Consider the following 13,215-nt stretch of genomic DNA (forward strand, 5'->3'; position numbering starts at 1 on the left):
CTTGGCAGGCAAACTCTGGGATCTGAGTACTAGAAGATTTCTCACTGAAGGCGAGTGCCAGTCTCCACTGACTTGAGACTGTACTCTTTGATAGAATTTTTATATTTTTCGTTTCTTTCCTTCCTTTGAATAGGATCTCATGTAGCCCAGGAGGTTCTCCCACTTTCTCTGTAGCCCCAGGTGACCTTGAACTTCTCTTAATATACTTTTGGGCCATAAACTTCTGGTCTTCTCTCTATCTCCTGAGTGCAGGAAGTACACACTTGTGCTGCCATATCCCGGCCATCAGACTGGGGGCTTACTTTGCACTGGACAACTACCAACTGAACCACACTTTGAGAGAGCTTGTTCCACCATTATTTTCTAAAGGAATTGTTAGTACATTAAAAAAAAAAGTGGTTACTATTTATTTGGGGTTGGGGTCTAAAATGCCTAGGCTGGCCTTGAATTTGAGATCCTCTTGCCTTTGCTTCCCAAGTAGCTTGGAGTATAGGAATGTACTACATCTTATTTTACTCTCAAAGTAGCTATAATTGCTAAATTAGGAGATAATTCCTCCCCATGAGACTTTCTCAGCTCCAGCAGCAGCACAGGTTTCTATGAACTAGCACATCAGCTGGCCATCACTTGCCGTTTGTCCACGCACTGCAGGGATGGTATCTAAGTGGGTTGTAAGTCCCCAGGGTTCAACACACAGCTTACATCCCAGTAGGAAGCTATCGGTGCCAGTAGAAGTAAGCGATCCATGCTGTACTTCTGCTGTTTTCTGGGATAGGAGAGCTCCTTGCCAGGAGGACAAGGAAATGACTAAGCCAGAAACTTATGGCTTCATCAGGCTGACAGCCTCATTTGCAGCAGGCAGTGAAGTTATAATCAATGTTAAGAGTAAATTAGGTTTTCCTAATTATATTTTGAATGGGGGCTTCAGAGAACATACAACACAGGGAGAATTCAGATGGAAAAATATTCCAGGAGCCACAGTGGGTAACTCTGTAACTTAATCTTGCTTTTTCTTCCCGACGGCAGAGCAATTTGAGCACCCAGGTCTGGCTGTTGAGCACCTGTTGTCAGGCCCCTGCTGTAAGGCTGGCGAAGAGCTGGTGTCTGAGCTCCCGGGGATTCCTGGTTGTCACGGGAGGTGGTTCCTCTGCTTTGCTTGAGCTGCAGGTGTAGTTCAGAGGTGGAGAGCGTTTGCCTTTAGTTCGATTCCCAGCACCACATAAGCTCTCCAGCCACGCTTCTTCACTAGATTGCTGATCCTGCTCCAACATCTGCACATTCACCCATGCACTGAAGCCCTCCCTCATATTTATGTCCTTGTTCCTGGAATTTCCAAGGCCTAGTGAAACACAAAATCTAATTGTTCTTAGTAATAAAAACTCAAGAGTCAGCTCTCAGGGGGTGAAAGCTGAAGAATCAGAGAAGCAGAGTGGTCAGCCACTAGAATTCTTACCTCTACCAGTGCTCAGACTGCAATGAGCTCACGTCTCCTGCCTTATATTCCTCTCTTCTCCCAGCCATATCATTCCTGTCTCCACCGCCCTAGTTCTGAGATTAAAGGCATGTAATCCCAAGTGCTGGGATCACTTTTGTGTGAGCTGTTTCTCTTTTAGACTGGACCAATTTTAATTTTGGGTAGCCCAGGGTGGCCTTGAACTAATAAAGATCCATCTGCCTCTGTTCCCCAAGTCTGGGATTTAAGGTGTGCCACCACTGCCTGGCCTCTAGTTGTTTAGCTCTGCACTCTGATCTTCAGGCAAGCTTTGTTGGAGCACAACATATCACTACAGCCCAGATAAAATATCAGCTCCTCATGAAGGTCCCCAGTGTTTGTTGCTACCTTTTTGTTGCTCTCTAAAGAAATATATTTTTGTTCTGAGACAGGGTTTGTTGTAGCACAACCACTATGTACCCAAGAATGACCCTAAATTCACTCCCCCACCACCTTCCTGTCCTAAGTGCTGGGCTGATAGGCTTGTGCTACAACACCTGGCATTTTGTGATAGTTTTACTTTGTAGCTGAGGATGGCCTCAAATTCATGATACTGGTCCTACCTCAGCCACCAAAGTCCTGGGATTATATGTGTCAGTATGTGTAGGCTTGAATTTCACCTATTATGATCCCATTAGACCAGGAGGCCCTGGAAATAGCGACTTTATTGTCTTATCTTTGTGAGTTCTCAGGAATTACAATCGAAAAGGCGAGAGAAATGTAGATGATAAAAGTGGAAGGGCAGTGCACTCTGGAAGCAGGCAGACTGCATTGAATTCGAGGCTACCTTGCCTTTACAGCAAGTTCCAGGGCAGCCAGGGCTACATAGTGGAATCCTGTTTCAATAACAAGAACTATCGAAGTGACAGAGAGGAAAGGAAGGGGCAGTGCATTAGACTTTACAGCTCCATGGAAGCAGAGCAGGAAGGTAGGAAAATTGGGTTAGTCTGAATCCTGGCTCAAGATTCAATCTAGGAACAGAGGTAAGTGGGATATTTATTGTTGTAGCACTAAGGATCAGAGCCAGGGCCTTGTACAGGCAAATGCGAGTAAATGCTGTGCCTCTGAGAGATATTCCTAGGCCTGGACATTGCTTTTCCTTTTCCAAATTCCAAGATAAAGTACAGCACTGCTGCTATCTACCGGGGCTCCAGAGGGGCTGGGAACACCCTGGACTCCGTTACAGAATTTCATGGAAGTACTTTTGAGCCACAGCAACTACCTAGAAGGGAGGCACTTTCATTACTAGGAATCAGCAGTATGTGACAGATTACTCCAATACTTAAGTGATATTGAAAACATCTACTATCTCCCACATGATGTTAATTCACTATCTCTGATTGGGATCCAGCTTATTTGGGTGATTCCGCTCTGGGCCTCACGGGTTTGCAGGTAGCATTGCTGGCCAAGGCTGGAGTCATTTGAAAATCGTCTTGGGTAGCGTGGCGACTGGCTTTGCTGAGTGTGCAGTAGCACAGGACAAGGCAGAGCTGCGATGACTTTCCTCTAGCCCCAGGAGCCACAGTGATCATACCTGGAATCCCAGAAATCGGAGGCTAAAGCAGGGGACTGCTGAGGCCAGCCTGGGCTACTGAGTGGGTTTCTGTCTTCAAAAAGCAAAATAATAGCCAGGCATGGGGGCATATGCTTGTAATCCCAACACTCAGGAGACAGAGGCAGGCAGATCTTGGAGTTTTAGGCCAGCCTGGTCTACATAATGAGTTCCAGGACAGCCAGGGCTACACAGATAAACCCTGTCTCAAAAACAACAAAAAAAGAAACAAAGCAATAACTTTAGCAGCCCCAAATAAAATCACTTTAAAAGTGATTTTAATTTTTTCTCATAATTGTAGAAGGGCCTAAATTTAGGTTAAGAGGATCCATGGCACCTCTGAATGCTTTTTTTCTAGCATTAAGAGATTAAAAACAGGGATGAGTCTTTAATGAAGAAATTTCTACCAGGAAACCTTATCAGCCAGGGCTGTCATTTCGCAGTTTTGAGAAAACTGGCGTCAGTCTCCCTTTGGCTGGTCTAAGGATCCAACAATAAAAGTGGGAAGAGAGAACCTGTAGGTGTTCTTCCACTGCTGACTGGTATTAATCAAAATTTTACTTTTTCATCATAAAGGAACACACATTCTAGATATGGAAGATGTAAAGGAAAAGCTATCATCATAACTGCCAACTTAATAGAACTGCTATTTTGTGTTGAAATGAAAAAAAAAACTTGCTTTTTCTGAGACACAGTTTCTCTGGGTAATCCTGGCTGTCTAGGAACTCACTGCGTAGAGACCAGGCTGGCCTTCAACTAAGAGATCTGCTTGCCTCTGCCTCCTGAGTGCTAGATTAAAGGCATGTAACACCGTGTCCAGTGAAAAATCTTTTTAAATTAATGTAATATTTTGTAGAGGAAAGTACTGGTAAACTTCCTGGTCTTACAAAGCCTAGAGATTACTACTGTAAACATTTTGGTAACTTAATTACTTCTTACAGAGTCATGGGAGACTGAACAGTAGAATTTAAATGATGGTGAATGGCACTTGAGTTATGAGTTAAGTCATCCAACATGTGGGCAGATTTGGCAACTCAATGAGAATGGGGATGCCATGAAGTCTTTACTTACCACTTGTAGAGACCTGTTTGGGTAAAATCTTCTCTTAGGTTTTTCCACCTGTATAAGCAGGTTCCAAAAGCTGTTATGAGAGCATTGAATAGTGTATCATTCCTTAAAATGTTTCCTCAGACTTTCTACAACAAAAGTATTGCTGAGATTGGCTCATACACCAAGAGTTTGGCTGCCTACTACATGCCAAAGACTATGGCTGGCCTTTGAGGGTACAGGAAACAAATCCAAGCAGACACCAGCATGAGTAGTTACCAGTGTGTGAAGGGTGGGCAGACCAGACATTAACTGATCATCTGCAGTGCTGAAGCTCAGCAACTGGGGTCTCTTTGTGTTATCCAGGCTGGTCTCAAACTTTTGGGTTCAAGTGATCCTCCCATTTCAGTTTCTTAAGTAGGCATGTGCCACTCCACTGTCCAGGTCACCATTTTGTAGTAAGGAGGCCGCCCGCTAGTTAGTTCCCAGCCACTTAGCCCCAAAATAATCACACAGAAACTATTATTTAAATCACTGCTTGGCCCATTAGCTCTAGCTTATTAGCTAACTTTTACATCTTAATTTAACCCATTTCTATTAATCTGTGTATCCCCACGTGGCAGTGGCTTACCAGGTAAAATTCTGGCATCTCTGTCCATCACGTCTATATGGTTTCTCCTTGACTCCGGTTCCTTTCTCTCAACATTCAGTTTAGTTTTTCCCACCTAGCTGTTCCCCTATAGCTCTGCTACAGGCCCAAAGCAGTTCCTTTATTAACCAATGATATTCACAGTATACAGAGGGGAATCCCACATCACCCTTTCATTTTATTGTGTATCCTGCTGTTCAATGACAATGCTGGTTTGATGAGGTTTCCTAACTTGTTCATGGACACACATCTGGGAAAAGGCTACAGTTTCAAACTCAGGCCTTACTGGAGTCCAGAACCAACGTGTTTTCTCAATTTTTAAAAAAATTTATGTATTGGTGCTCTGTGTGTGTGTGGATATATATATATACACACACATATATATAAGTATATATATATAATCTGTACATTGCACGTGTGAGATAGTTAATTGTGAGATACCATGTGGGTGCTGGGAATTGAACTCAGGACCTCTGTAAGAACACTTAGTGCTCTTAACCACTGAGCCATATCTCCAGCGCCAGAACTAGTATTAACATATCACATTGAGGATCAGGGATACTATGTGCTTTTGTGTGCTTTGTCCATAAATGAAAACAATAACTCATCCCCAAACTGGGCAGGGTTGAATAGCAGTTCTGTTTATTTTACTCAGTCATTAGCACCTGTGTTAACTTTCAAAGGTAGCCTGTAATAAAAGCACTGTGATAAAAACAACATAAAAACACACTAAAAAATAACATGTACGTGTTTGTTGTTTCTGGCAAGAAAACATGTCGATTCTTGTTAACTGAAAAAACAAATCAAAACAGCTTAAGGATTAATAACCAAAGCTTACTTTCAAATACGTTCCTCTTTTTGTTTTTATCGAGTCTCACTGTATATCCTAGATTGGCTTCAAACTCATTATAGCCTAGGCTAGCTTTGAACTCAAAATCCTTCTGCTTTCACCTCCCCAGTGATGAAATTAGACATGAGCTGCCTCACCCATTTCCAGTGGTCCTCCAGACATACTTTCTCTTTGTGCTTCATGACACTGTCATTAGTTTGATTCTACAAGGGCAGAGATCCTGAACTATTCACACGTGGATTTTCTCATAGCCTGATTCATTTGTGAGAACAAGGCAGTGCTTGCTGAGATAACCTAAAGGGGCTGCTGCATTACCTACATTAGCCTTCGTTGGCTGTAAATTAACACAGGCCGTAGTTTGAAACACACATTTATAAATGCTCCGTACTTCTCTGGGCCTGAGGCCAAATACGGAGTGGGTTCCAGTGGTTCCCTGCTTCAATCCGAGGCTGAAGTCAAGGTGCCCCTTGTTTCTGAGCTCATCTACACTGCCAGCGTGCAGCTCTGCTGAACTGAATGACTATAGTCCCCAATTCCTTGCTGCTGTCAGCAGGCTTCTTAGTCCAGAGGCTGCTTACACTCCTTTGCTTTCTGCCACTTCAAAGTCAGCAACAGTGAGCTGAGTTGCTTCATAGGTCTAAAACACCCATTCTTTCAAGGACCCATGTAATGATCTTCCTTACAGCCTAAATTTACCTGCAAAACTCTTTTCCTACTGAATGGAATAAATTCTTAGTTTGGTGGTATACATGGATGAAAGAAAGTTTGGATATTTTTGGGTAGGAACTGTTGGCCATAGTGGCCATAACTCTAAACATGAATATTTTAGATCTGTTGGCAAAGGCCTGTAATCCCAGCTATTCTGGGGAGGTTGAGGCAGAGTCAAGCCAGCCTTTGTGACTTAATAACTTGAAAATCAAAGGTAAAAAGGGCTTGGAAGGTAGTTTAGTGGTATAACAGCTACTATGCATGAGTTCAATTTCCACACAGAAAAACACAAAGCAGGCATTTTAGTGACCCTTCCTCATTTAATCCAAGTGTGTATATGTGTTGGAGGTATGAGTGATTCAAAATGTTTGAAATAAGTTACAGTATCCTCTCAGAGGTGACTCAGTTGCAGATTGAAAAAATAAAAAAACTTTAAACAAAACAACTAAAAGCCAGACATAGTTGGGCATGAATTTTAATCCCTCATGTATTAATGGGAGGCAAAGACAAGAGAACAGTAGCCTGTTTGAGGTCAGCCTGTTTATACTGTGAGATTTTGTTTCAAAATAACCAATAAAGAGTGCTCAGTGGTTTGTGTGAGGCCCTGGGTTCAATCCTTAGCACTAACACCCCTGCCCCCTTCCACCAAACAAAATCCCAATATACACCTTTAATCCCAGCACTCCAGAGGCAATGGCAGGTGGCCAACCTGATCTAGATAGTAAATTCCAGGACAGCCAGGACTACATAATGAGATCCTGTCCCAAAACCAAACCAAACCTAAAATGTCATAAAAAAAAATGAAACAATTTTTGAAGTTATTCCTCAACTCCCTGGTGGGATGAAATCAAGTGGGGAATGTAAAAATACGTAAATCTCACCTATCGTCTATTCATTGTAGATTGTTTGCTTTCTGGATTTGAGCCCAGTGTGACCAGAACTAAGTACTGCTGGGCCCCTTAGGTGGTAAGGGCCACACTGTTCTGTGATTGCTGTCTCAGCCCTGGCAGCCTGTGTGCTAACACCAGAGAGAATAGAATGTTTCCTCACCCACAGAAACCTTCCAAAAACTATAAAATCCGGTTTCCTAGTTTTAAAAACGGGCCATTAATCCAGTTCAAGGCTGACTGTAGAAATGTTTCTGGACATTGATTCAAAAATGCATAGAGAAAAATACTTTATGTTCTGGGTGCTCCAAACCTCATCCCATTTAACACTTGCAATCAAGGTTCTGAGAGAGGCTCCACTGCTCACTGTGAGTGTGTAATAACAGCTATCATTTATTCTATGCCAGAAGTCAAATTACAGGAGCCTAATAATATCAGGATCCTCTACATCCTCTCCCCGATCTTCTAGATACTTCATGCTAATTTGTACCCCATCAATCTTGTGCAACAGTAAGCTAATAGATCAAATCGAGGTTAAGAGGAGCCAGGGAGTGACCGCTAGAATTCTAAACCTAGATTTGGTAGACCCTGGGACCTGATCTCTCTCCAGGGTACTGCCTCTAAAATAACACTCACGTGCATTTTCATCTAAATGGCCCTTAAGTCTTTATTACCAAATTCACCTGACAGCAATTCTGCGGTAGACTGCAGGTGCACCCTCGGCAAATACATTGCGGTCCGACAGTACAGGAGGAAATGGGCAACCGTCTAGGTCAGTCAATCAAGAAATAACCGTTTTACTGATATGAGTGTCTCTCTGCTTATTACTATGCGCCAGTTGAGTCATTTAAGGGTGGACCAAAAGGGAAAGTCCTGCTTCTTGTCACCCATCAGAAGTGCGGATGAGAACTGTATTCAGGGGGATGCCCACAGTGGAAGGAGGGTAGTGGACTACCAATTCCGGATCCTCACCCTCACTGGACCCGCCCCTAGTCTCAAAAAGCGTGGAACGGGTTAAACGCGGCTTGGGGGAATCCAGCCACCGCCCCTTCTCAGCAACACCTCCCAGAAACCCTCAGGGCTCCGCTAGTTCCCGAACCTCGCGAGACCCCGCCCCATCCCTTCCTGACCGACTTCCCGCCCCCTCCTTTACCGAGCTCTGAGCGCAGCGGGGTACGGAAGAGAGTGGGCGGAAAGCAAGAGCCCCGGAGCACGACGGGAAACGTGGTCCAAGCACTTCAGGCAGCCATTTTCTTCCGGAGCGGGGGAGGCCGGGGAGCTAGTAAGGACTACAAATCCCAGCCATCCTTTCGGTTTGTTTTTGTTCAAAAAAAAAAAACCCCACACTCCCCCTCCTCACTCTTCTCTCTCTCTCACACGCGGGCACACATACACACACACACATACACACACCCACGGCAGACACTCACGGACCGGAGCGTCGAAGGGAAAGCTGCGTCTCGCCATCCCGGCCCGCCACTCGTCCGGTCTCGGTTTCCCAGCAGCGCGGGAAAGCGGAGGCCCGAGCCGTGACCTCTGACCCCGTGGTTATGCAGAGCCGCCGCATTCCTTAGCCATCGCGGGGCTGCCGCCGCCGCTGCCACCGTGGGCGACTGACGCAGCGCGGGCGCGTGGAGCCGCCGCCCCTCCCCCATCGCCGCCCTCGCGCCGGGTCTCGCACCAGCCGGTCCCGGTGCGCCCGCCCTCTCCGGCCGCACCCGAGTCCTCGCACGCGCCGCCGCCACGCGCCCCCCGCCGCTGCCGCCTCCGCCCCAGCCCCGCGCCGCCACCGCCCCAGCCCGCCCCACCCGGAGGTCCCGCGTGGAGCTGCCGCCGCCACCGCCGCCGCGGAGGAGGAGGATGAAGGACAAACAGAAGAGGAAGAAGGAGCGCACGTGGGCCGAGGCCGCGCGCCTGGTGAGGCGAGCTGCCCGGGGGGCCGCGGCGGGGGGTCTGGGGGGTGGGCTCCCGCGCGGCTCCCGGGGCGGGGGAGGGGCGAGGCCCTGCCCACCGCAGCAGGGGGCGGGGCCGCCCGGGTGTGGAGCGCCGGACGTCCCCGGCCCTCGGGCTGTGGCGCCTTTTTCTGCACACCCCACTGAATTCCTGCGGAGGGGCGAGCTGGCGAACGGCTCCTCCCCTCTGAGCGCCTGGGCTTCGGCCTCCCCTCCCCCACGTCGGCAGCGACAGGGTGTCCTGGGAAACGCAGTTTATTCATTTGCGGGAGTGAGGTTTCCGGGAAGTGCTTCCCTGACTACTTCGTGGGCAGTGGATTGGGTCACTGGACACCGCGGGGGTGGGAACGCGCCCCTGGTTTCAAGGACATGAGAAGCATTTAGAGCGTTGACAATTTAAACCAGGTGTGTGTCGGGAAGCAATTGCTGAGGACCAATCTGGCCCCTGAGCAGTGGTTCTTGGTTCTCAAACTTGAGTGCCCGGTGGGAGTATACCTGGGGACTTCGTTTAAAACACTGTTTCTAGAACTCATTTTAAACACTGAACCCGAGATTCTGCTTAGAAACAGTATTTTAGCCAGCTGCTTAAGGGATTATTATGCAGGTGGCCCGTGGACACTCAAATCACACTGAAGCTCTGTGACTGCTCTAGAGGTAGGCACTTTGCAGGAGGAGTTGGCAAAGAGTATATGTCTTCATACAGAGGCGTCTGCTCAGAGGGTTTAGCAAGACCTAAATAAATAATAAATAGATTGCTTGAGCTTGAGCTAGTTGCCTGCCCAGAGGGTTTGTGAACGTGTGAGACCACTTCCTTTTGAAATTAAAATACAAAGCCAAAAGACTTGCGGCATGTTCTTATAAAGTATTGCTGATGCCAGTCCTAATAGGTTATACTTTTCTCGGAGATGTCACTTCCTCAGGCGCCACAGTGCAAGGTTATGATGCATCCTTCTTGTCTGTTGACGCCCAGTATTTTATATGTAATTGTTATAATTCAGTTTTGATGATGGAGTCAAGCTCACCTTTCTTATGGTTTCTTTTAATGAAAAGTGAGTTCTGCCTCTAAAGTGTTGGAGGTTGATAAAAATCTAGAGTACACCCTTGTCTTTCTTGGGCTCTTGAAAGCCGGTTATTGATTTAGCCAGGCTGTTTGAACTACCAGAGAATTTCCACTGGTGTTTCTGGTCATCTGTCTTGTTACACTGGGAGCAGAAACGGGGTTTGTATAAGGTTGTATAGTTTGGCTTATTTTTTTGTCTGGCATATGAAAATTGAAACCCTGTGGTGGTACCCCCCCTTCTGTGATTCAATCAAAACTAGAATATTTGGCTAGTTTTTACAATCTTGGGACTTAAGGATTTCTTCAGTGATGCTTCACCTGGAGACAAATTAAGGTCTGCAGGAACCTGTGAAACAGCTGAAATGAAGCGTGCCCCCCCCCCCCCCCCCCCCCCCCCCCCCCCGGTGGAGGTGGTTGTTGTTGAGTCTTGACTGTTAATTGAAATTCTGAGTTGTTGTGTGCAGGTATTTGACTCTGGGCACCCAAAGAAAATTTGCTTGCCAGAGCCCTGCAGGTTAGAGGTAGGTGAAAGTACCTTCAAATTCTGTGTTGTGTTCTGACAGTTCTAAAAGTCTTCTTGTCTCAAAGCTCTTTTGGCTCTTATTATATGAAAGGTTCTAGCAATTAGGAATCCGCTGTTGTTTTAAGCCTCTTTAGGTTCTTAAATTTACTGTGGTTTGAATTCCAAGGTTAAGGTTGCTATTTCTATTTTATTACTGGCTCACCTTCAAGCTTAATTATCTTAAGTTATTTCTCTTTCTCTCCTTTGACTCTTGGGTTAAAAATAGTACTCTGAACAGGAATTTCTTTGTGGCGTAGTTGTACATTTGAAAGAGGACTTGTGGGAATGTGGTATGCAATCTTGTATATCTTTTATGTGGTTTGTGTTTTAGAATTTTCTGTGTCTTTGTGGGGGTGGGAGGGAGACTTGAGTTTATTAGCTTCTACTTCAGAGGGCTACCTGACAAGCAGAGAGTGGCGATGGCAGCGCATTCATTTTGTAACAGGATTATTAACTACTTTTAACGGTTGAATTTAAAGTGTGTGTGATGACCACATGCATTTGTCAGGTGGAAGTTTCTAGTTTCTCTTGGCTTCACTCAGGTTGGCAAGAAGATAATCTTTTAAATGCTGTTTTGGTGGAGGAAAGCCGAGAATTCATCCCTGTAGATTTTTTTTTTTTTTTGCAGTTGTTTTAAGAAGTGGATATTCTTCTCTCAGATGCCTTTTAGTTTGGTTCTAGTTGTCTGAAGTAGAGAAGGGTAAATTTGCCTGCTTGTTAGGAACAATTTGGGAGAAACAGCCAAGGGGATTTCCCTTAAAATTGAGTACAATTCTTAAATAGATTTCTATCTTACACTTATTTATGACTACCATTCTTACATCAAACTTTTTTTTCCTTTTAAGTAGAAGAGATACTTTTTCTTTCCTTAAAAAATGTGAGGTCTATAGAGAAAGCCAGGGACTAGAACACTGCAGGGGTGTTCTGAAAGCTAGTGGCATATGCAATTGTAATGAAAGTGAATACTTTGTATATTTAGGTGTAACGTCTCTTTAGAATTTTCTTCTGTTTTGAGATTCTCAAGCTCTTCCTGGCTACTATTTAAATAATTGGTAGATATTATTTTCAGAGTCATACTTCTCTAAAAAATGTGGGAAGATTGCTAGCTCAGCTCGTATCAAAGAGATGGTATCTTGTAACTGGACATTAATAGCATGTAGGTTTATTGTAGGTTTGTTAAGTCAGCCTTTGCCTGTTGGCACTTGGGTAATCTATAAAGAGGAGGAGCTTGTAGCTTTTTGGAGATGAGTATTCAGATCCTTGACTAGAACTTCAAGTGTATGTGTTACTGGAGATGCACAGATTTAAATGGATGTCTTGGTTTTTGCCTCTTGTTTAGGAATAAATATGATAGTTTCTCACTTCCCCTTTGAAGTCTCCTGGCTTGGGAGATAATTACTTGTACTGTGAAACAGTGGGAATACCATAAGAGATTGGAGCCTGCCTGGCATAGATTGGGAACTGCTTCCAAAAGGAAGGTACTTTCTGACATGAGTCTTGTAGGGTCAGTGTAAGGTAGGGAGGCCTATCACAGAGGAGCCTATTCCTGCAGGAGCTGATGAAAGAAGAATGGCTGAGGGAGGAGAGAAAACAAAGAATGATACAAACATTTGCAAAGTGTGTAGCTGGGGTGGGGCAAAGAATAGTCACTGGTGCAGAAGCAGGAAGTGTTAGTGAGGTAGTCTGATAGTCTTGTGGGGGACTTGTGTGCCCAGCCTCTGAGCACCTACAGGTCCCTGTTTAAGTGCTCTTTAATCTGAGAGAAGATCTCCAAATACTTGAAGAGTGAGAGAGGATCTTTGGCCCAGATTGCCTAGGTACTTGCTTTAGGTTAGAGAGTAGAATTTAAATCTTGGCCTATCTGATTCTAAAGCCTGTGCTTTAGTGGGAGGCAGGGTGGGCTCTGGAAACTTACCTTCTTCTGCATGTGGAGAGAGAGGCAGAGTTATTGAGGATGATTTAAAATAGAACCATGATGAAGGTAGGCTCAAGATCCCTAGAATTTGGCCTGGCACAAAGCAGGTGTTCCCTGTGGTTTTAAATGAGGGACAACCACAAATAGGGGTGGATTTTAGGAAAACAAGGCCTTACCATGTATATATGGAAGAGGCTAGACTGTTAAGTTGTGTCATTGGCTGTGGTCGTGAACCAGGTAGATGAGAGTGAAGGGTTGCCACATGTGTTGCTGAATTAGGTGGTTTGAGTGCCAACCAAGGTAGGGAATGTAGGGAGAAAGGGCGGGCTGAGGTGAATTAGAGTAGAACAAATCAAGAATGGATAGCTAGACCGAGGCGTTAGACAGAGTCTGAAGCTTGGGAGAAAGTCAGGACTAGAGGTAGATAGGATCAGATTTCTCAGCATTAGAATAAGTGTTAGTAATTGACACATTATCCAGGAGCAGTGTAAAAATTAGAGAGGCTAAGGGGGAAGAGTAGAAGTTTTGTTTTAGTGCTCAC

At 45.2% G+C, this 13,215-nt stretch overlaps 1 protein-coding gene across 1 annotated transcript in view; it reads left to right on the forward strand.

The window, feature by feature from the left end:
* The first annotated feature begins 8,816 nt into the window (after positions 1–8,816).
* The window catches only part of Asxl1 (ASXL transcriptional regulator 1), a 68,209-nt gene continuing 63,810 nt past the window's right edge, over positions 8,817–13,215 (forward strand). Inside the window, exon 1 of the mRNA XM_075962557.1 lies at positions 8,817–9,102. Coding sequence (XP_075818672.1) covers positions 9,046–9,102 — 57 coding nt within the window. The 5' untranslated portion in view covers positions 8,817–9,045. The remainder of the gene's footprint in view (positions 9,103–13,215) is intronic.

The sequence above is a fragment of the Microtus pennsylvanicus genome, chromosome 2 (assembly GCF_037038515.1).
Source record: "Microtus pennsylvanicus isolate mMicPen1 chromosome 2, mMicPen1.hap1, whole genome shotgun sequence".
In the NCBI taxonomy this organism is placed as follows: Eukaryota; Metazoa; Chordata; class Mammalia; order Rodentia; family Cricetidae; genus Microtus; species Microtus pennsylvanicus.